Genomic DNA, 23,911 nt, shown 5'->3' on the forward strand with positions numbered 1-23,911 from the left:
CTGATGAAATTAAAAAAAAGATTTTCATTTATGGTGTGAACGTACTTATGAGATTTTATGATGCAAAGCTCTCAAAACACTTTTACACTCATTCTCTCATCTCAAATTTTGCTATGAAAAACCATGTACTTTGTTAATAAAGATAATATATGTTAATCTTCTATATTTCCTATTTCTCACTAAAGTTTAAACCTTTAGTAAGCATCATTTTTAAATAATCCAACTGCTATATCAGTAATGTTTTTAATGTCTTGACTGCTTGAGAGCACTTATGTTCCACCTCATGCGAGCCAGTTATTGTTATTATGCTTGTCAGTGTATGGATCATATTTTATTGATTGCATTCAGTTCTGTTGCTGTGTTTGCTTGAGAAAATGCCATTAAAGGTTCACCATCATTAAACCTGCTGAAGCTTCCAGAAGATATTTGGTGTGAAGCAAATCTTAACATGATGCATAATTTTTAATTTGCTGGCTGAAGTTAAAAAAAAAAGAAAAAAAGAAAAAAATCTTCAGAGAGAAATTGATTTAAAAAGCTAAAGCACATAATTATTCCGCGTTTAGGCCTAAAATGTTCCTCAATAAACCATTTATTTGAAGTCCCGCCTTTGATTTTTCTCAATGAAACAGTTAATTTCATACTGCACTGCTTCTTATGAAATAATGAAACGCCATAATCGCTGCGGCACATGTTTAATTAAAGCAGCCGTGCAGAAGCAAAAGGATTCAGGACAAACACGCGAAAGCTGAGCAGTCAGTTATTATGTGAACAATGTTTCTGAGCCTGTTGTGTGCATACAAAATGGCATAGTTTGAGATTTTAAATAGTTCTTAACATTCTGCCTCTTCATTTTTGCCGTTTGTTGTCATTTGGAGTCGTGTTAAAAATGTTAGATGCCAACCTTGCATGTTGACCCACATCCTGCTCCTTTCAACCGATCTAACAATGTCCCCATTTCTGTCCAACTTTTTGCCTGTTTTCATCATGTTTATGTCATTTTTTTTATCTTCAGTTGTCATTGTGTGTTTTTACCTATGAAATATTGGTCACTAAACCTGAGCTGAGCTTAGAGTTTTGCCTCCTACAGCAGATGAGGAGATACCGTCTGTCTCCTGTTCAAGGCTTCCTCCCACAACAAATCCACGCTTGTCTCTTCTCTGTTATGACATTAAATCACTGCACACAGTTTCAGGTGGAAACTCTATTATTGCAGAGCTTTACTAATGCAATATCAAAGGGACACTGTTTTTTCGCATTGTGATATACAGCTGAATTTCTTTGATTCAGCTGTAAGAGTTAGCTTCCTCTGCTAACTGTAAAAACAATTCATCCCAACGTTTAAAGCTTTGCCGGGCAGACGTACAGCTTTACCTCTGAAGGTTTATGAGAACAGAGGGCCGTAAAAGAGTTGAGTGGACTAATAAAAGGGAACATTAAGACATCTAATGCTCGAACTCCTCTTTCCTGAGTTTAATAGTACCTGTGGGTCCTCTTCCTGGTTTCAGATGTACTGGTTAAATGGTGGAACATACAGCAGTGTATTATAACAACTCCATCAGATTAGATAACTGAATCTGTGTGTTGTCAGAAATATACATCATGGGCATCAAAATTCTATTTGGTTTTTAGTTCAGATAACAAAAGTTAATTTTAAATGTTTATGCCTTATTTGTTGCTATAATTCAAATACCACTGTAAGGATAAAATGTTGTTTTTTTTAATCAAAACATAGCGGGAGAACAGTTTCCTGAGTATAATCCTCATTTTATAGCTAAATTATCCACATTAATAGACAGCAAATTTGTTAACCATGTATTACTTCAAATTTTTGTTGTCATTTTTTCATACTTCCTGGTTCTGCCTATATTATTTTGACTGCAATTTGTTCTGATACCATTTTAATATGTGCAGAGAACTGAAGCTTGGCAAAACATTCAGCAAATGGCCCTTTTTTTTACTTTGACAAAGACTGCTTTACGTTTTCATTTCATGAAATTAATTTCGACTTCAGCATCTCGCTAATTTTAGCCAACACTCTCATCTTTAAACACATCATGCAGCCATCTGTTGAATTGGCTGGGAGAACACATTTTGCTAAGATAAGGGACTGTTGTGTGTGGGAGCTCAGTTAGTCAACCTTTAATCCTGTGCGAATGCAGAAAACAGCAGACTTTAAAAAGAAAAAAAAAATTAATAATGGCTTTACCTACAAATTCCATTTATTTTATCACTGTTGGCTCAGGACAGTCGAAACGTAAAAATAAATACATCCAAATTAAGTCCTCAAATACAAAAATAACGGATTGTTGGGTCCTGGTGAACATTATACAGTACACTCTCTATTGGAAGCCTGCTACTCCATATTTCTAGGTTCAAATTTTACATCCATCAGAAAGAAATAACTTCTTTGTGTACAAAATACAAGGTCAGTTTGTCATGTTCTCCATGAGCGTTGGGATCTTAGCGATGACGGTCTAAGTAATGAGTTTCCAGCCTCATTTGCTCCAAGATCCCTGTTTTCAGGGGCCCAGCCTCGAGGAGGTAGATGCCGTTCCTCCCCTTGACTTTCAGAGATATTCTCATCTTCATCTTCATCAACCCGATTTTGGCCACGTCTCCTCGCTGCGGGAACAGGGGCTCTACGTCCTCTTACCCTCGAGCCTGTAAACACCTCATCCAGGTGGTCTTCTGTAGAAGATGGTTCCAGAGGGTGTGTGGAGGCAACTGATGCCTCCACTGGACTTCTTTTTTCTTCAATTGTGTTCAGTTTGCTCATTGGAATTAGCGAGCGGGATGAGGAGCGTGGAGACACACCAGATGACCGCAAGCGATCCACCTCAGGAATAGCTAATGGCAAACAAATAATCAGCAAGTGGGAGAATTTGCATGCTTATGTACCATAGCTAATCAAAGGAATTCAAAAGGAGATCCTGCTCACCATGACTTCGTCTTCTGAGAGGTAAAGCAGAATCCAGATTACCACCAGGTTGGAGGGAGTAGTACCTCAGAGACTTGGAGATGTTCTGTGCTGGCTACAGGAGGCAAAAGACAGAAGGATAAAGGAGAAAATATAATTTACTATTTTGTTTTCTCTACTTTCCTCTTTAGAGAAATACAAAAGTTAAAAAGGAGCAAAGAAAAAGACCTAAACCTGTTCACGGAAATTCTCAGCACGGAGGCTGCGTCGGATGCTTGCATGGCGGCGAATCAGAATCTCTCTGGTTTGGCTGTCATCTGGTAGACTGTATTTGCTGGTGAAAGCCGTGGTCTGGAAAACAGAATTGGTTATATTTTCAATATAAAGACAGGGATTAACATTTAGACATTAAGAAAAAATAATGCACAAGTTTAAAAATTTAATGGCTTTTGAGTTATTGACAGATCATCAAACGAGATGATCCATCCATAAAATTTCTAATTGAATACCATCGTCCACTCCTGAGATTTAAATTTGTTTTGTTCCAATTTTCATGCAATACCCTAGACCTTGTTCCAATTTTCAACAGATACCCTGGTAATTTGTTCTCAGTTTAAATAAATACCCCATCCTTGTCCCTATTTTTACTTGTCCCTCTCATCAGATACCCCACTCCTTGTCCCCAGAACAAAGGATACCTTAGTACTGTTACCACATGTTACAGTCCTTGTCCCTTGTCACAAATTTCTTGGTACAAAAGATACACTAGTTCTTTTTGCCAAATACCCCAGTCCTTGTTCACATTTTCACCAGATATCCTGGTTTTTATCCCTACTTTTTCTGGATACCCCAGTCCTTGTCCAAATCTCGTCCTTTTTTTCAAAGGTTACACTAGTACTTTTCCTCATTTTCACTGGACACATCTGTCCTTCCCAGTTCCACTACAGCTTTATTTCCTTTGTAACAGAATATCCACGTCCTTTCAGAGGATGCCCTGGCACATATGAATAAAGTTAGTTGTATAAAACTGGTGTAAAATTAATTATTCCAGAACGCAGAAGAGTATTTTTGAGAGTGTGGAAACATTTATCTATGAAATATGATTGTTACCCTTTGTCGAATTCTGTACATGTTCTTAGACAGGATGTCATGCATTTTCCTAATGTCAGTAGCCTTGAACTTCTTCTTTGGCCGAGATGCCTCCTTCTTCTCATCTCTAAGATCAAGATGAAACAATAGACAGTCTATTACTATTATCAAGATGGACAAATAGCATGGCAGCTTCCCTCTAGATGGACAAAAGCTTGCAGTGAAATCAGATTTGGTATGAACATTCAGTTGATGGACTCATTAGAAAATTGATTATACCGTTTCGAAGACTTGCTTAAATGTTTTTGTCTACTGTTTTATTGAATTAGACATCGCTGTATTGTCCAGTTTTGAACTTGTTACTGGAAAACAACATCTGCAGTCATTATTTGTCTTAATCAGCTCTTTTCTCTGGGTACATAGGTGCGTTTGCTATCAATTAAGAATGCCCCAGAGAAACTACACTTTGGTAAATGAGTAGAAAATACACTGACGTACTGTAGGGAAAGAAGAGATGGAGCTGCGCTGATGTCTCCCATCGTTGTGTCCAGTAGCTCAATGGCATTTTGAAGCTCCAGCTTCTTGTACATAGATACTATACTCGACTCGGCTTTCCTGTCTCGCAGCAGGATGCGTCTCAAAAAGCGATCGTTGAACCTTTTAAACCTTTCACAGAAAAATAGTTCAATTCTTTTTCAGGTACATTTTTGGATGGTTCACATTTTAAAAGAATCCCTACTTGTCTTTCCAGTATAGTGACCCCACTGTCCACACAAGTCGTCAATGCCACAAAGAAGGTGCTCCATTGTCTAGAAAAATATTGAAAAAATAACGTTTCATAATTGGTGTCCCATTTTACGAAAACACAACAATAAGAGACGATGAAATCTGCTACTCACCCTGGTATGAATCTCTACATTAATAGTATTAAGATCTTTGTTGGTCCTTCTGATCTTTATATACTCAACTATGGGGCGGATGCTGATGCCCTACATGAGACATGAGATAAAACCGAAGTAACGGAAAGAATCTGCAAAAAGTGGATTTGTTTCAAGAAATACGAAGACTTTTGCAAAGCTCTGAAGGAGCTTAAGCCTAAAAAAGTCAATAAAGAAAATAATGACAAAATAAGTCAGACATGCATGAAAGACGCCTACCTGGATGAAAACTGTGAATATGATGATGGCGACTGAAGCCGTGACAAACAGGTTTCTTCTATTAATTGTGTCCCCCAGAGTGAAGACCAAAGCGAAGCAGATTGCTCCTCTCAGGCCTCCGTACGCCAAGCCAAACTGGTCCTTTAAATTGAACTGGATAGTCCGGAACGGGTTGATGATCTGGGTCAGCACCAGAATTCCTTCAAAGGAGGAGTTACCAAATGATCAATCACCCTGATTATTTTGAATTTGACAAAGTTCTGGAAAGAGTGACAAAGCTCCTCACCGAGTCCTCTCCACAGGAAGGCAAAGAGCAGCGTGAACAGGATGTAGGCCCAGTTCCACTCATGGACAGTTGTTATGGTAACCACACCCAAGAAGAAGAAGATGAGCGTCTCAGAGATGGTAGCCAGCATCTTGACAACGTGGCGAATGGTGGTGCAGGATCTCTGGGAAACATTTTCCTCCACGTAGTACTTCATCGTTATGGCGCATATGATGATGCTGTATGAATGATAAAAGAAAAGCAGTTTACAACATCAAAAATCTTGACCAATATTTCAATTTCAGTTCACGCACATTCTTTTCTAAGCTGCAGAAGAGATTAGGACAAAAACAAAAAAGATCTCCCCTTACTTCAATTTTAAAGTCCCTGCAATGTTGGCACATTTTAGATCTAATGTTAAGGACATGGTAATGACTTTGAAAGCCATTATAAGGTTTTAGTTCCTTGAATTTGCTTTTTGATTTCAGTTCAATTCAAAAATTCTTCATAAAAGGAAATTTAATTTTATAACTCATATAATCTCAGTATCTTCAATAAGTCGTGGCTGGCTGGAGGGATCTCCGGTAGCAGACAGTCCATCAACAAATCCAAAGAGACCTCTGACTGAAGACTGCCTGACAGTCTCATGACCTTCATGACATGCTAACAGTTAAATTTCAGGCCAGCAGAGGCAATGTTCCACAGTAACATGCCCTGGATGCCGCCATAAATTTTTGGCGAGCACTACTAATCCACCTCGTTTGCTTTTGCCACTCCTCTGTCTGATCATATACTCAAAGCTAAAAATTAAGGAAGACCTGTAAAGTCTTAACTCATAATTAAATTTAAGTTATTAAATACATTTCACTCAAAATGCATTGTTTCACTGTGTGTTTATTTCTGTGCAAGGACCATTATGAGCCATGAAATAAATAAATATACAGTAAAATAATTAAATATATTTTTAAATACATTTTCTTTAAAAAAATATTTCAATAGGTAGATTTAATTACACGTCATAATTTCATGATGCTATTAAATTATGTTTTAATTGTTTTATGATAATCAACTAATGCAAGATTTTCACTGATGTATTTCTTTGTATATTCATTTAATTTTGTCTCCCCTAAACCTCTATAATTTTCAGTTTGTTCATCAGTTACTGCCAAAAACTCTCAGCTAGGGTGGTGTGAAAAACCGACTTGATATGTTCTTCTTTTTGGTCACTAGAGGGTGCAAGTTGATAAGTTGGCACGTCTGTGTTACGCTGTACCGTCATACTTCTATTTTAAATTTGTTTTAAATTCTAACCATATCAATTGTTTCTTATTATTATTCATAAACAAATACATTGTAGTGATTATATTTTGTTGCACCTCACTCATTTTAGTGGCAAATTGATCATAAAAGCCTTTATATCTATAGGACAAGACTCATCCTCTCGCAGATTTGTTTGTTTTTCAGTTGAACTGTACAAGATAAATAATTTGAAATCATTTATTATGGCCTTCTTTTTATATGCCTTTAGAAGGGTGCATGAACTTTTAGGAGCCAGAGTAGTTTCTGTCTGTCCAGAATGTAGTCAAATCTTGACTACCCATCGCCTCCTGAGGTTGGAAAGTTTTGTGGAAGAACAAGTTTGTCTTGTAATGCTGAAGGAAGGCGGAAAGAAGCCCTCGTGAGAGGGCTGTAAGTGGAAAAAAAAACAAGGCAACATCCATAAAGATGTTATGTTCAGTCAGATTTACAGATCAAGATCCACAGCATACAAAGATAAATGCCATTTCCTCTGGTAGTAATGAATATTCAGGCCTTAAAGAGTGAAAAAAAAAAAACAACAACCCCAGAATATATAACAAAAGTAGTGTTTCAGTTTTGGCTTTGGAGATGGAAAAAAACAAAATTTGAATCTGACTGTCATCAGGTTTGACAGGTTTGCAGTGATTAAGCAGCGAACTTACGCCATGACGCTGGAGATGGCAAACAGCTCTGCCACCAGGTAGGCCAGGTAGCTGAACATGAAGACGAACAGGGGCTCGATCTCCTGCACCCTGCTGGTGAAGCGGGAGGTGAACGCCGCCATGAAGCCAAATAGGAGGCCGAAAAGGACCCCTCCAATTCCCACCACAAAAAATCTGGCCACGCCCAGGAACACATCTATAGAGTCAATGGCTGGCATGTTGGCCAGAAAGGCAAACATGCTGTAGAGGACCTGAAGCGGCAGAAAACGAAGCACATTACTGGACAACTACTGTTTTACTGTCATAAGAAAGATTTCAAAAAGCCAAACAAGACGAGATATTAGCCTAATTATGTTGAATCTTTGTGTTCTAATCAAAGAACTTTTGATTAGAAAAATAAACATATTTTGTCTGCTTGAGAATGTTGTAAACAATGTGCCAGCAGGGCTTGAATGAAACTTGGCTTTCAAATGAAACTCAACTGAAACAGTCGGTATTGTTACAGAGGCGGCTTCACATCACAGAAGAAACTGACGGTCAGGCAGATTAGGAGGTTTTCCTCTGAGTCACTTTGGAGGATATGTCATGCATAAAAACAGTTTTGGATTTATTTGTTTTTATTTGCCTTACAGGACAACCTGCTAATTAGATTTTTAAGCCCAAAGAATCAATTCTGTGTTGATTTGGCCAAATGTTTCTTTCTTTTAATCACATCTAAATTTTAATAATTTTCTTTATGGACAAAATTATTCCATTTACTAGTGGGTTTTTTAGATAACACTCTCCTCTACATGTATTTTTTCGGTTTTTACGGAAAAAAACGCTCCTTGGCTACTAAATTTTAGTGTTAATAATTGTCATTTACTAAAAAGTTGGATTTTAAACTAGCTAACCTTAGTTTTGTGGGGGTCAGGGGATTATATGTATATAATTTTACAATGAATTATAAATGCAACTAAATTATTTCTTTTGCACTCAAAGATCCAGAAAATCTTTAAAATTATAGTTTGAAAATTGGAAATAAATTTGTAGAAACCCTGCAGCAGGGTTCTTGTTTTTTGTTTTACTTCCCTTACCTTCCTGTTACTGTGTGGTAGCAAAGAAACATTGGGGTCTTGTAGAACTTTGTATCTCTACTGAACTTATTTAAATGTGTTACATTAGTCTTATTTACATTACATGTTCTCTCCCCTTTCCCGTTTCAAACGAGGGCCTTTGTGTAACATCATGTTTTTACCACAGAAAAACAAAAAGTTATGATTAAAAAAACTCTACAGTGAACTGTAAAGTGAGCTTCTATATGTCAATATCCCTTAGTTTACACACCTACACTGTTACATGTTGACCTCACAAGGAAGCTGGGTTGTCACAGGGTCATAGTCCTAAATTAATCTGAACCATCTGACCTAACAAGTTTACACTCTGACTGAAAATTAGCAACTCAAACTGTCTCACAGCACCGTTACTCACCACCGTGACGGCATCACTAAAGAGACCCTCTCCAAAAATAACTATGTAGATCTGCTCATTGACTCCAACATCTTCAAACACGTTAAGAACTGCCACAGGGTCCACAGCAGAGATGATTGAGGCAAAAAGCAAGTTCTCCTGCAGTAATATGAGCAGACAAAGAAGACCCATAAGCACATATGCACCAACTATTTTAAGTATGTTAGACGCTGATAGACACCGGAAGGGTTTCATGACTGACCTGCAGATTAATGTCTTGAAGGTCAAACACTTCAAATTGGCAGATGGCAAAGAGAGAGAGGCCTATGCCGATGCTGTTCCACAACGCTCCCACCACAGCGTACCACAACACCGTCCCAACATTTTCAAAGAACGGCCTTGTGGGCATGAAATAGCCGTTATCCAAAACAATGGGTAGGAGCATGTAGAGGAAGAAAACATCGGAGCTGAGAACGGCGGGGGGTTCCTCCTTCACAGAGTACATGATGCCCCCAACTATAAGGCCGATGCCAATGAGTAGACATGACTCTGGGATCCAGATTGTGATTTTTTGGTAGATGTGGAAACCTGAATGGAATAGATGAAGCAATTCAAGGTTAGACTTCCAGATTATCCACAATTAGTCAAACTTGCTTTTCTACCTACCAATTTTGGAAAAAGAAGCCAGCAGTACCCATAAAGTAAATTCAAATGGGATTTGGATCCGACTGTAGTTCATTGTAAACACAGGAAGTTTGCCCTGCTCCTCCTCTGGATAAGGCTGAGGTTCCCCAATGTCATTTGGATGAGGTTTGACAGTGTCAAGGCTTACTGAGTTTGTTGGTTTTGTTTCCTCGAGTTTGCATTTTCCAGTAGTGCAGCAAAGAAAGAGCACAAAAATCATGCAGATGACTCCACTATTAGTTCTCATCCTCGATAAAGTACATCTCTCCATTTTTAAAAGTCAGAGTGGCTCAAAAGTCTTCCAAAACCATTTAAATGAATCTTAAAAATGGGGTAAGAAGCTTTTTGATGGCCTAGATCTTGTGCAGGTCTTGGATCACTCCTGTGCAGACCTAGTTTCATTAAGTGTAGGAGTTTTGCTCAAAACTAAGGTGGAAAAAAATCCCTTCTTCCATAGTGTCACAAGGATCAGAACTGAGGTAGAAATCTGGTTCCGACTGTTGCTGAACCTGTTTCATCTGTTTGCCCTACTACACCTACTGGGTGGAGCTACATGTTGAAAATAACATGAAGATGTAAAAGAATCACTGTTATTGGCATGATGTCATCGAGTCAAACCCTTTTGCTGTCTCGGTTAACAAACACTCCCACGGATGAATGGCTGGGACTCAGAAAATAAGACTCACCTAAAAAAAAACTTGTGCGGGGGATCTGCAGTACCTTATAAAATCCACATGATGGGAGCAGAGCACAATTCTGTGATTCACTGACTGACATGGATTTCCCATTTTAATGTGACTGATACAGGTTAATATGACGTACTACGATATTGTGACTGTTACAAGTTAATGTAAAGCAATATTTTATGTGATAGATAAAGCACTTTCCTCACATGAAACCACAAAAATGTAAATAAAATGATTAAGAAACAAGTGGCAGGTTTCTGAGTGTTTGTAATATACTAGCTGCTGTACCAAGAACAGGTTAACCTATTGGGTAGATAAAAGATATAACTAACAAAATTAACAAAGATATTCGCTGGATTTCTTGATTCAACCTAACAGGTGATTTACTACCTGTTGAATTGCTTAGACTTCCCTAAACAGGTAGAACCAGTTAGGAAACTAATACAAGCTAGCTACAGCAATGTGAAAAATATTTTACTGCTTTCAGACTTCTTCTTTTGCTTTGCATTGTCTTCTAAAATATCAATATAATATGTTAATAAAAATTTTTTACCCAAATTTAACCCAAATAGAAAGTTGTTTTCAATGGCCAATTGTATTTATGATGGGAATGGGTTGAGGAAAGCTATTCAAAAAGTCTAGCTCTGAATGACTCGTGAAATGAAACATCTTAATCGAAGTCTAGATGGCATCCCATCTATGTGAGATGGGATGCCTGATTTTAAACAGACTTTCAATCCCTGGGAACTCTAGAATTAAAACAATTTTATGTAGAAGAATGGAAAATTCCTCTGAAGGAGTGTACAGAGTTATTGCTGGTGTTACAAAATGGCAGTTTTGTTCCCAGATGTTGAATGTTTTACTTTTTCAACATTTTAATTTGGATTTCCTTCCTAATAACTAAAATCATTGTTTGAAAACAGTTTATTGTGTGAAGTCATGTTTCCTTTGTCTGATAGCATTTGTTTGGTGATCTGAAAATTTAAATGTGACAAAAAAACAAAAACTGAAAAGTGGTTGAATACTGCTCAAAATACATGTACATTTGTTTGACTGTTTTCCTATGTTGAAATACTAAAATAGATAAATTATTACTACAAAACTAGCCTTTTATAATGAACAGTTAACCAAATGTCACAAGTTAATGACAAAATATGTGCACTTTCATTTTAACATGTCATGTTTATTCTTTTTTCCCCTTGTCTTAAAGTATTTCAAAATTATTAACCAGACTTTTCTAAATCAAAATACCTGAAATAGGCAGTATTTTTTTATAAGCCTAAAAAAGACCAAATTTTGTTTTATTTTTTTTTATATTTTTATCCAGTAAAAACTGAACGCGCTGCGTAAGATACGCAATGACGTCTGGCTGTTCTTGACACAAGGGGCGTGGCTAAAGGCAGTCACTGCTGCGGTTTGGGTGACGTGCAGAAGGAGACATAGAGAAACTGCTGCAGTTTACGGACACTCACTTTCAGACGGTTGTCGTGTTTCTTGGCGCTAACCGGTTTTTCTATGCAGTTAAGGGAACCAAACTGGTATGTTGCTGCTACATGTATGTTTTTTTAACCTGAAGTTGTGGAATAGCGGGGGTTTTTTATCGTCTGTGGGAAGCGAACTACCCACAGGCGATACTGCTTATAATGCTGGGGATAAGTTCTTTAACGGAAGGAGTTAATTTCTGCCCATTGGTATTCTTTTGGCGTAAACCCTGCATATGTCTTATCTACTAAAATCTAATAATACACCGGGTTAGCAATATGCGCAGTATGACTGTATAAGAAACTGGAATTTTGTTTTAATATGGCAGAGGACTACTAACCTTCTTTACGGGGGAAGTCTTTTGAATTTAAGTGATTTATTTCTGAGCTGCGTAGTTATGTAACTTTATTAAGAAACAATGTATCTTCAAGGCTGTGTTTGTAAATGAGTCATATTTTCGGCTGTATCATTGCAGTGCATGCTTTTTGCATTGCATCTTAGCATCTAAAGAGATGTAATGGAAACCTGCTTAGAACGCGCGTGTGTGCGCGCGCTACAGTATACCCTGTGTGGATGCTGACTGGCTGGCGAATGTAAACACATGTGTTCCTGACAGCTCACTGTGGTCCTGCTGCTTTTTAGTTTCACTCCGAAGGAGTGAAGGTCAGTGGTGTGGAGGAGATGAGGATACTACTCGGCTTCAAAACGAGGCCTTTTACCGCGACTGGGATGAGTTTAGGTGGTTCGAAAATGTAGAGCCAGTGTCGAAGAGCATATGTGCACCCAGAGTGTTTTCTGTCTTCCATTTTTCGGGGTTTAACAATCTGATTTACTTGAAGCGAACTGCTGAGAACAAGAGCACCACGAAAGCCAACTTTTCTGTAGCTTCATTAAAAAAATAAAATGTTTAGGTTGAATCTTAGTACTTTAGGGATTTTAGGGATCTTAGTATTTTAGATGAAAAGTATAGAATTTGCTGTCCAGGTCTGGATAAGTATGGACTAAAAAAAGGTGTATAGTGAAGTATAAAATGTTTGGGTTGTCAGGCTTTACTCCATTTTCTGTTTAAAATATTATATATATATATATATATATATATATATATATATATATATATATATATATATATATATATATATATATATTTATAAAAAAAAAAATAAAATAAAGAAATCAAGATGAAAGAACAAGCAATTTTGAAATTGATTTGATGAGTGACTGGAGATTATTTATTATATGGACCATTTTGTTGTTCCCTTTGGGATCTGGACTTATTTAGATAATAATTGGACCTGAATCTTGTTTTGGGAGCAAATGACGGCTAAATAATTCTACAACCAATGATTCTGTCGCAGCAACTACACTTTAGAACCTACTTAGAGTCAGAAAATTCTCAGAAATATCTAACAATTTTAAAATTGATCTCCCTTGATTATCTCCCTTGAGATAATCTCAAGGAGTCCCTTGAGATTATCTTGAGAATTTATCACCGACTGCATCTGAGCATCTCTGGTGGACTGTAGTGCTTTTTTTGTTTTGTTTAAGCTTAGTTTTTTTCGTCGACGCCATGTGCTCGTCGTGACTCATCAAACCCGTCCAATCAGCTGTGAGCAGGGAGCCTGTTGATCCACGCTCCTCTGCTTCTGTGCATCATCTTCCCCCATGTGTGGGTAGTTACCAGCGCATGCCTGCAGCCTGCAGGGTCGTCTGGATGCTTGGGAGCTGGGAGAACACAGCTTATCTAACGAGGAGACAAATCTTTATCAAATATGTCGTGTAAAGGTCACATAACAAGATTAATTAAGCCTTTAATTTGCTTCACATGAACTAAAATGGAGTTGATTTCAGTTATCTTAGGAACACTGAAATGTGAATGTCCTCGTTCTTTAGCTCAGTAAAAGCAAAGTGGAAGATAAAATACAAAAAAATTCAAACATGAGTCAGAGCTAAAAGCCACAGCAGCTTTACATCTATTTTAAACTGAATTGCTCTTCTTCTGAGCACTTTAAAGCTGCAGAACCTCCTGAACATCAGCGCCTCTAATTTGTGAGCACATATGTGGTCTGCTGCAGATACCGGCTGTTCTCACGTAACGGTCTCTTTAATATTGATGAACTCCGGGGGAGGTTAAAGACACATCAGCGCTCCGCCGTGTAGCCGGCAGCTCGGGCTTAGCAGCCATCTCGCTGCGCTTCTTCATGTTGAACAGCTGTCGCAGAGTGATGTGGGGCGTGACGGGGTTTCCTGCGCGGTGAGCACTCTTGAAAAGCATCTTGAGACGGTGAGAAAGAGCAGCTGAAAACCGATTTGTGTTTCGATATTAAAATACTAGAGGTCAGTGTTCGTTCTCCTTTCATCCAGTGTCTGTCAACAGTTGAGTGTAGGAGGAGTTAAGGTGGATTTTCTTCAATTGACACAGTTCCAAAAATTATACGTACAGGGTCAAATAGATTATTCTGTCTGGACATGTGACCGCTCTTTCTGGTATGAATTGTAAAGCTCATTTAAATCAGTTGGTTTCATGGCCTGGAGTGGAGTCCTTCGCTTGAAGGTGAAGTTGGAGCACAGACTTATTCCTTGGTTGTTCTTTCTGAAACCTTTTTTCCAGTGTGGACAGTGTTGCTCATGTTGTGCGGTCTGCAGTTCATGGCTTGAACTTTGTTTGCAGTTTGGAACACCTCCATTGACCAAAACCGTCCCCTACATATCTCTTGCTCCTCTAATCCACATAAATATCAGAAATGATAAGTGGGTAACCGTGTTTTCCAGTCATTTCTGTTCTTTGCACTTTGCACTTCTTGTTGATCCGGTCACGGCGCCAAATGTGGGACATCCGCTGCGGTCGACAAAGTGTTAACTGGATCAAGCAGTCAGAGTGAGTATTAAAAGTGCAGCAAAGGAAATGGATGAGTGCCTGTGCACTTGTGGCTGCCGCTTCGTGACAGCATCTGCAGCGTGAGTTTGTTTACACCCCGAGGCTGCAGACCGTTCTGCACTGGAAAGCTGATGTCATGCGTACATTGGCTGCAGATTTGTGCTGCAATGTTAGGAGGATGTGAGGGGAAACGCATCGTCACACTGTTTGCTAATAGACCAATGCAGCCTTGTTGGGAAAGACGTGATACAAATGGTGACCGGACTCAAAACGGAAGCACAGACGTGGATAGACGATGCATTCTTTAGGATCTGAAAGCTTTTTGTTGTTGTTTGTGCGTCCACTGCTTGTTTTTCTGACACTGCAAGAAGTTGGTGTGGTGTCCTTTCAAAGAGTTTTGTAAGTTGACCCTCTTGGCTCACTTCTGCTTTCAAGGAGGTTCTGCTGTGAGTTCTACTCTCTTAAGTGAAGTCTCACAATACAAACACAATGTTCCATTGGACTTGTAAAGCAATTGTTGCTGCCCGTCAATCTGGGAAAGGTTATGAGGTAATTTTCAATCTACTCAACACAATAAAGTTTCTGCATATGTGCAAAACTTTAAAGATGGCTGCCAATCTTACAAAGAGAAAATTCTTGGAATATTTCATATCAGAACAATAGATGGACCTTGTAGTCATTGGGTTTATCATTATTTCCTCTGTACTGACAAGTTGTGTTTGATCCCATATGATCAGCAGTGACTGAGGATCTTACAGGTGATGATCAGGCAGTTTATATTTAATCTGGTCTTATGTTGGGGCTCATTTCCATTTTAGCTCATTAGTAGGTCCTACCTGGAGAATTTGAAGTTGATGATACTATTTTAGACTTGAATAGCTTTGCTGTTATTCTAAATTCTTTTAGCAAAACTTGAACACAACAATAATCTTCTCCAGCATCTAATCTGCTTGTTATTTTTTAAGCAAAAATGTGCCTCAGTGGGCTGAGAGACGCAGCTTTGTCGTCCATTTTTGTGTTGCGGATGTCGCTTGCATATCATGGTTTGAGGTGTACCAGAAACGTGTGAACACAAAGGTTCCAGCTGGAACCTTTTGTATATTAAAAAAAAAAAAAACCTCTTTTAGATATTGGTACCAAACTTGGTACGGCTTAATTCCATTCAGAAATGTCCCGATATTGAAAACCCAGCCTAAAGAAGATGATGATATGGCATTTTCCTTGGGCTCTGTCATAATATTCACTTTTGTATTTTAATATTTTTGCTGGCTGCCAACCAAATGACCTCCCATTAATGATAAACTTCAGATGCGTATGTGAGGTTAATGCCTCGGGCCACACCTTAAACATGTTCTCTGTGACTGCTGTCAGAAACACTGAATGTTCTTCCAAAAGCCTCTCCTCCACAAACAACAGAAGGGACGTGTGTCTTTTTTCTACTGTGAGTCCCTGTGAGTTTTACAATCTGACTTTGAGAGGCTAATATGTGTTGCGTCAAGTCCTCTTACCAGTGAAGTAAGAAAGGGTAGGAAGTTCAATGCACTTCTTGTTCAATGGTTCAACAAAGACACAGAAACAACCTGGAAATTTACCTGGAAACTTATGGTTGCTTTATTTAATGGTCTACATTCGGTTAGCGATGCTTCTGTTATCTCACTCTTTGCACAGTCAGTGAAAGCAACTGTAAAAAATCAGAGAACTGGATGAGGCTCTGGGAGATGCTCGCTACGTCACTGTGTGTGTTTTTGTGTCTGCGGCCTAGGCCGGTGCTCATTTTCATGTGAAAGGGCCACAGCTGCTCCGTCCCCATAAAGAAATTATTCATGTCTCATTCTGATGCCCATCCCTGAGGGTGGATACGTGCTGTTGGGGGAGCATCTCTGATTTTGGTTCAGTCCTGCAGCCTGATGATGACTAAGCCAAGCCTTGTTTTACAGTGTTTATGTTCAGCTTTAGTCCTGTGGTGAAAACCAGCGTCAAAAACAATGAAAATCCTAGAGGGGTCTATTATTGGCTAATTTATATGTCCTGGATGATTTTGATGAGTCATTGTTTCACACTTACAGGCATTTTAACAGTCAGGTAAAGGAACAGACAAGAAAACGGATGTTGTTAGGGGTTTTTTTTCTTAATGTTTACAAAATACAGATTTAACCATTTTTACTATATAAGGATTTAGTTATTTTTTTCAAATGTAATTTTGATTCAGGTGTAATTATAGATGAATATGTCAAATTTTGTCATAGTTCTTATTCTAATTTTCATTTATTTTTCATCTCTTATAGCACCATTGTGTTGTGGGAATTCCTTTTTTCTTTTACTTAACAAACTTAAATTAATAGAAGTTTGTGTTGCAATGCGAGAGAAAAAACAAAATCAACTGCCATGTTAAATATTGATGATGTACAAGGTAGGGAGGTCCATAAAGATTCGTTCTTAAGCTAAAACGCTTCAGTCGAAAAACCTTTCAGAGACTTTTCACTCATGATAAAATTCCTCCAAGAAATCCGCACTTCCTGTCTGCTTTTGTCGAAGGAACACTTTTTCTCCCGCTACAACCTATAGGATGATTTTATATTGTCCTTAGAAAGTTTTACATTTGTGTATCTAAATTTAAAGCCTTAAAATGTCTTAAATTCATGTTTAGATACTTTAGATACGTCAATCACAGGTCTTAAATTTTGTTGCGACAGAACAATTTAATCTAGCTTTTAAACATTTATTTTCTCCTGGGACTTTTCTGTCAGGCAAAAGTTGAGTAGCGTGCAAATATCTTTATTGCATTTTGTGACTTGAGGTGGTTGCGCTACCGGTGACTAGCTGCTAGTACATGCCTTCTCGCTAAGTCAAGTCAAGTTTATTTCTATAGCACATTTAAGCGACAAGGAGGTTGAAGGTGCTTTACATCATAAAAACACAAAAATACAAAGTCACAGAGCACACAGTCAACAATTATAGCTAGCTTAAATGTTAATTAACTAGCTAGCTCTTCTGTGTCTGTCATGGATAAGTGCAAATGTATCACCAATTGGCTGGATGACATTGGTTAACGCCACTAATTTTATCACTAAGAGGATGTAGAGAGTACTACAAAATATGTGACAATCTTGTGTGATGCAGACTTAAATTTCATTCATTATGGTCTTAAAAACATCTTTAAAAGTCTTTATTTTGAGATGGTGAAACCTGCAGGAACCCTGTCTTTTGCAGTCTGATTAAATCAGACCTAGTTGCATGCAGCTTGTTAAAAGTGAAACAGCATGTGTCAACATCACTACTTCCCCTTTTCTTTTAAAATAAAATCTTTTGAACTGTTTGCGATTTGTTTCACGTTTTCATTTTTCCATCTGCTGTGTTTTACAGGCATCGAGGAAAGACCCAAATTTGGCCCTATTAAACTGTTCTCGGTCCTCTGAGTGAGAAAAAGCGGGGCTGCTCGGAGAGAGGAAGCATTGAAACGTGAGTTTCGCCATGTATGGTCAACTGCACTGTCTGTCCCTGAATCTGTCTTTTGTGCCTGAGGTTTAAAACCAAAGACAGAAGCTGTAAACACTCACAGAGGCTGTTGCTCTTTTATACAAATCAGTGCAAGGACAAGCCTGGCGCTTCTTTCTGCTGGGATCCTTAAACAAATTCCTAAAAGTGTCGTGCAAATTACAAGCCCCCTTCTTCTGTTTCTACTTCTTTTTTCAGATCATCAAACTAAATAATTTTTTTTATGTGAAAAGCCATCAAAATCAGCTTGGATTGAAGTGAACTAGTGCCTCATACAGGCACCTACAAATTTCAGTCCAGGAAAAAGACGATCTGTCAGCATCTTTTGTCTCTGCTGTGAACAAGCCTGAGTTCGTGACAGGCTTGAAGCTTGCTGGGCTGATCTCAAGTATCCTAACCAACTTCCTGTAATCTGAGGGTGGCAGCTTGGCGTCTTCTGCCAGATTCTTGCAAAGTAGTGATAGACTTGAATAACCTCTGCTTAGTTTGTATCAGGAAATGTATTTAGTGAAATACGACAAAGTGAATATAATCATAGTTGACCTGAGTTTGTGTTGCTCATGGTTCCACCAGGTCCTACCGGAGCAAAGTCCACACAACACACCCCAGACATTGGTTGTAAGTGTCAGGAGTTCTGACAAGCCTTCTCTAAGGTTTATACAAAGTGTGTGTGAGTGTGTGCCCCAGTTTATGTGACTCACAGACGTACACACTCTTGGATCTCATGCTGGCTAAATTTGGAGCTGCCTTATATGGTTGCTTTTCCTCATTCCTTGTAGCAACACCATAAATTTTTTGTATGACTACATTTCAAACTGGTAAATTACTCTCATCTACAGATATGACCAATAAACATTTCTATTCTTCATCCTTGCTCTGTAGCAGTTAATTCCTTCCTTACATCAACATAGAAAGATGTTTGACTGTCTGTAGATACAGAGGAGAGGCAATAATGAATAGAGTTGGTATTTATGAAGAAACATAGATTAGGATGATGTGATGACGAAAATGGGAGACGAATAAGCCCCTCGAGACGATTTTTGGCATTGGAAATGGAAAAAAAAGTGACTTCAGCTGGACGAGAGACTGGAAAATTCTCACAGGTTTTTAAAACAAAGGAGTACAAATGCATCAGTGCTGGCAAAGATGAAGAGTTTCAATCAATTTTTCTGTCTTTAAAGAAAAATCAGGCTTTGGGGCATCTTCGCATCCTCAAAACATCTTCATCATGTTCTGCGACTCACTGCTGAGATTCCCTGGCTAGCTAGCTACCTTTCTAGCTTTTTTTTTTTTTTTGCGTTTATCTTTATCGCCAAGCTATCTCTGCAGTAGCACACAAGCACACTAATGTCCTGTCCTCTGCCAGCATTACCCACATTGTTCTCTTTAAATTGTAAACACTTTCGATAGAGTGCAGGACCTCGGAAACTCTCCAGCTACGTCTGCTTTTATTCCAACAGTCTCACTGATCCATGATCACAGTTCCACTTCAGGGAAATAAAACTGCCAGTGCCAGCTAAAACACTTCCAGACCGTAGATCTCACTCATCTGGTCATCAGTGCTTCAGTTGTGTTTCAACTGAAACGTAATCAAGTTTTGTCAACAAATGTAATGACAACAAAAATCAGTTCAGACAGTTTTCGTATGATAAAATAAAAGTCTATTTTACTGAATTTCAATCATTCACACCATTGAATTCTTTGCAGTTCATTCCATAAATATGGTCGTTATGGAAATTGGACAAACCAGTTGTTAAATGAAAACTATAAGAAGTGACATTTGCAGTTTCATGCTCAATGATTGCTTTTCTTCAGGAGTAGTAATGCATGCTGCGACAGACTGGCGACCTGTCCAGGGTGACCCCGCCTCTCGCCCGGAACGTTAACTGGAGATGGGCACCAGCACCCCTCCTGACCCCACTAAGGGACAAGGGTGTACAGAAAATGGATGGATGGATGGATGGATGGATGGATTGTGCATGCCACTTTTCAAGTTTTTCTTTGTAAAAAATACTGAAAATTAATATTTGTTTACTTACAACCCGACAACCCAGTAACATACCTGGAAGTTTTTTGTGGTTTTAGCATGTCAAAACATGAAAATTCGAGCAGGTTTGCACTCCGTTTTCAGGTCAGGCAACTTAATCCTGAAAACGGATTGATTCAGCTTCCTCTAAATCAAGTCAACAAACTGTTGTTTGTTTTGTAAACAGTAGATTGTCAGATCATCACGGTTTATGTGCTAGGACGTGTGAAACATCTCATGTAAACGCTATTCAAATTCGGATGGAAATCAGATCGACTTGCTTTGGTCCATGAAGGACACCAGCTGCTCCAGATGTTTGACACATGTGGGTCGTTCATAAAGTGGGACACTTTGAGTGCTGGACCCCATACGCCAGGAAGTAGGCCAGACCCACCTTCTGTTTTGAATCAGTACGGAATATGTTTATCAGATATCAGATATGTATATCAGCGCTTTGAAACTTTTTCAGAAAGTTGAACTTCTCATTTGTGTCAGAAAGCTGATTTAATATATTTTATTTTTAATATTAGTTTAAACCTGAATCATTAATGTTTGGGCTGAATTTGTCTCTCTTTCTGTGCGCGATGTTAAAGTAGACCAGTGAATCTCTCCATTGGAGCCGCCTACTGTCCCCTGTGTTCACAGCTTTCATCCAAATAGGCTAATTGCTCTTTTATTAAAGTGGGACAGAAGCAGTGAAGACGGCACAATGAGAGTGAGACGTCCTCATTCCCAGAAGGGAGTTCAGAATTTCCTAACTTTCCCCAAAAGCAAAGACGGAGACAAGGATGTAAACACGGAATATAAGAAACAAGTTGAGTAGAGCATTTAGTGCTGGATGGACAAAAAAAGCCTTGTGAAATACAAATTTCTTTTTTTTACAGAAGTTCTCACTGAAACCACCCCCAACCCCCCCAAAGTAAGCCTGTTAAAAGTGAGAGTCTTTGTGCTAAATCGTTTTAGGGTTCTGAAATTCCTTCATAAACCCTCAAGTGTACGACAGATTGGGTAAGCAGTGGGTGGAAAAACTAATTAGGGCCATGAAACTGTAGTTTAGAGAGAGACAGCAACTATAACTCTCTTTATCTGCATTGTTTACACTTTCTGGATGACTATCAGCTTTTCTCATCATTATGGAAGACTTTCAAATAAGTGAAATGTGGACATTGACTAACCCACTGCCACACCATAATATTTTTATTTTTCAGCCATTCTATAGACATTGTTCTGTTGCCAACCCAGACTCAACCGAGCTTCTGTTGTCTGATTGAGAGCCTCACATTTTTACACATTAATTACAGAAAACGTAAACAAATATATATGGTTATATCATTATGAATCAGCAGTTAACTCCAAAACTGATTGTTTTTCTCTCTCTGGGTTCCATTAGAGGTGGTGAGGCATTCAGTGGATCAACCGTGGATCTTCACAGGGCCTCGCCACATGGGAGTGGACTTCCGCACTCATAAGGGTGTGTGTTTGGGGCTCCCGCCGTCCTGTCGCCCACTTTTGCTGGACCGACATGGCCGGTGGCAGAGAGTGGAAAGAACGACCACAGAGGCCATGGTCGGTGTACCGGGCCAACACCTTCGAGCTTTCCAGCGAGATGATTGGCCTGGCGCTCGCAGGTGAGGAGTCAAAGGATTTATGGAAACCTTCTGTGGATCGGTTGTCTTGGAGTCTAAATGTTGCAGGTTTGACTCCAGCTTACCCTCGTCACATATTGCTGTGTTCCTATTTTCCAGGAAATAGTCAGGATCCAGACGAGCCTGTTTTGGAGTTCAGTGTTGGTGAGCGTTATCACAGTCTTCTAGGAACTACTTAAATACCTCTTGGTTTGTGCCTTGGTGACTGTAGAAGTGTTGTCGGTGTATTCCAGCTTGCACGGAGCTGGCCACTCCCTCTTTGGAGCGAAAACCAAACAGCTTTGTAGCAGTGAGCTGCACAACCCCACCACAGGCCTTCTGGACCAAACACGCCCAGACCGAAGTCATAGAGGTCAGTCCCGTCCAGAGGAACTGCTTATAGCTGCTTCTCCATCACCACGTCTCACTCTAACTGGTTAATATCTGGACTTAGTCTGTTCCTCACTACAAACACGAACGTGCAAACGTGGTCAATTGATGATTTTGTTTGTAGCCACACTCTGCAACGGAGAACCTTGACGTTGTGATTTTGGTCGACTTAAATAAATCCATATATTTAATTTTGTCCCATCAAAATTAAATATTTTGATATTTAATATCAAAGTAATCTGAATTAGTCAGCTTATTTAGATTGTGTTGTTTCATTTTTAATATTTTAAGCTTTCAACCGCTGGATTTAGATAATGCAGTCAAAAGATGTATATCATTATCCATGCATGAAAATAAAATGCACGTCACAGCAAACTATTGTTATGTAGTTCTAGTGTTTTACACCAGCCAATCATCTGATAAAATCAGACCCTGTTTGACCAGGTTTGTTAGAATTTCTCTGTTTGTTTTTTCTTTTTAGTTTTTTACTACATTCTTTATACTCAGAGAGTAGAAAAATATGTTAAGGTGTAGACAGAGCTAACTATTGGAGCCGTTTTCTCCATGCAGTGTTTTCTCCTGTCATTCTCTGAAGTAAATGAGCATCTTACATTTCAGGATCTATAAAATAATAGGACCAATCCTATATAACGTTTACTCCGGCAAAGCTGTCATCATAGTACCTCTGGTACAAGCCAAGTACCAAGTTTGCATGCTAACGAGTTGATTGGCCTGTAGAATCTGTGACAGGACTGTAGCAGTTGGCGAGATGGTGAGTTCCAGGTTGGATCTCACCGTCTCCAACATGGTCAAACCTTTAGATCTCAGTCTTTTTATCAACTGTAGAAGAACAGCGCAGAGAGCGTCAGCTGGACAGGGTTAACTCTCAACAAACAAATATACAAACGCAAAATGACATCATTGGAGTATCCGCCCACGTTCCTGCTCATAGTCAGGAGACCCACCCAACTTGGGTAAAACCAAATCAGATATTAACCAGATGGAGTGAGACTTGACAATGGAGAAGGGACTTACGCAGATACTGCCTTAAGAATATGTACCATTAGTGATTAAAATCAGCTTGTCAAGAGTGCTAAGCTGAACAAAAAACTGCTTTTTGTAAAGCATTGTGTAACAAGTCCTCTTGGTTTCCCCTCAGGGCACCAGTAACCCCATGTTCCTCAGTAGCATCGCCTTTTTCCAGGACTGTAACATCAACCCGCAGACGCAGGTCAAACTGGCTGTGTACGACGTAAAGGACCGCTCGCAGGGGACGGTACGAGTCTTTTGTCATGTACCTGTGGCACCTTAAGAAAACCAAACATAAATCTGAGCTGTTGTCTCTCTCTTTATGTTCAGATGTACATGTTGGGGTTTGCACTTTTTGCTGTGAAGGAACTTCTGCAGGAGAAAGGCCACAGATTAGAGCTTGAACTGCGGTAAACCACCTACACATGAAATTAAAATCCTATAGAGGACACATAGCATCTAAGATATTTTCAGTCATTTGTTCAGCAGTTTTGATAGAAGTTTGTTTTCCTGTAAAATAACCTAACCTGAACTCTACAAATAAAACCCAGCTTATGTTTTTCTTTTTGGATGGACAGATCGGCAGAGAACCAACGTGTTGGGAAGGTCACCATCGCAGCATGGCAGATGGAGGACAGGGCTGATCATAGGATGTCTGTTAGAAATCTGCCAGAGAGCATCAATGGTCGAGTAAGGAACAAAATAATCAGCTTTTTGTTGTCATTTTCTTCTCCTTACACACTAGGGTAAGACCTCTATATATATATATATATATATATAT

The 23,911-nt window shown here is 38.9% G+C and overlaps 2 protein-coding genes across 12 annotated transcripts in view; one reads left to right on the top strand and one right to left on the bottom strand.

Moving 5' to 3' along the window:
- Positions 1 to 823: 823 nt before the first annotated feature.
- LOC106958013 (sodium/hydrogen exchanger 2-like) lies at positions 824 to 10,001 on the bottom strand. Its single transcript, XM_015049662.1, is given in 14 exon segments — positions 824 to 2,847; positions 2,939 to 3,032; positions 3,152 to 3,268; positions 4,028 to 4,133; positions 4,505 to 4,672; positions 4,746 to 4,761; positions 4,764 to 4,815; positions 4,906 to 4,995; positions 5,164 to 5,363; positions 5,450 to 5,667; positions 7,390 to 7,640; positions 8,860 to 8,997; positions 9,101 to 9,426; positions 9,505 to 10,001. Coding segments are annotated over 14 exon segments (2,478 nt in total). The 5' UTR covers positions 9,794 to 10,001; the 3' UTR covers positions 824 to 2,434.
- A 1,596-nt stretch (positions 10,002 to 11,597) lies between these two features.
- The window catches only part of LOC106958016 (type I inositol 3,4-bisphosphate 4-phosphatase-like), a 36,324-nt gene continuing 24,010 nt past the window's right edge, over positions 11,598 to 23,911 (top strand). For all 11 annotated transcript variants that reach the window (XM_015049673.1, XM_015049676.1, XM_015049678.1 and 8 more), the window contains exons 1-8: positions 11,598 to 11,746; positions 17,929 to 18,024; positions 21,477 to 21,714; positions 21,832 to 21,876; positions 21,966 to 22,084; positions 23,261 to 23,377; positions 23,461 to 23,540; positions 23,709 to 23,820. In XM_015049673.1, coding sequence (XP_014905159.1) covers positions 21,609 to 21,714; positions 21,832 to 21,876; positions 21,966 to 22,084; positions 23,261 to 23,377; positions 23,461 to 23,540; positions 23,709 to 23,820 — 579 coding nt within the window. In that variant the 5' untranslated portion in view covers positions 11,598 to 11,746; positions 17,929 to 18,024; positions 21,477 to 21,608. The remainder of the gene's footprint in view (positions 11,747 to 17,928; positions 18,025 to 21,476; positions 21,715 to 21,831; positions 21,877 to 21,965; positions 22,085 to 23,260; positions 23,378 to 23,460; positions 23,541 to 23,708; positions 23,821 to 23,911) is intronic.

This window comes from Poecilia latipinna, unplaced genomic scaffold (assembly GCF_001443285.1).
Source record: "Poecilia latipinna isolate Pla-1442-1.1 unplaced genomic scaffold, P_latipinna-1.0 Scaffold956, whole genome shotgun sequence".
Classification (NCBI taxonomy): Eukaryota; Metazoa; Chordata; class Actinopteri; order Cyprinodontiformes; family Poeciliidae; genus Poecilia; species Poecilia latipinna.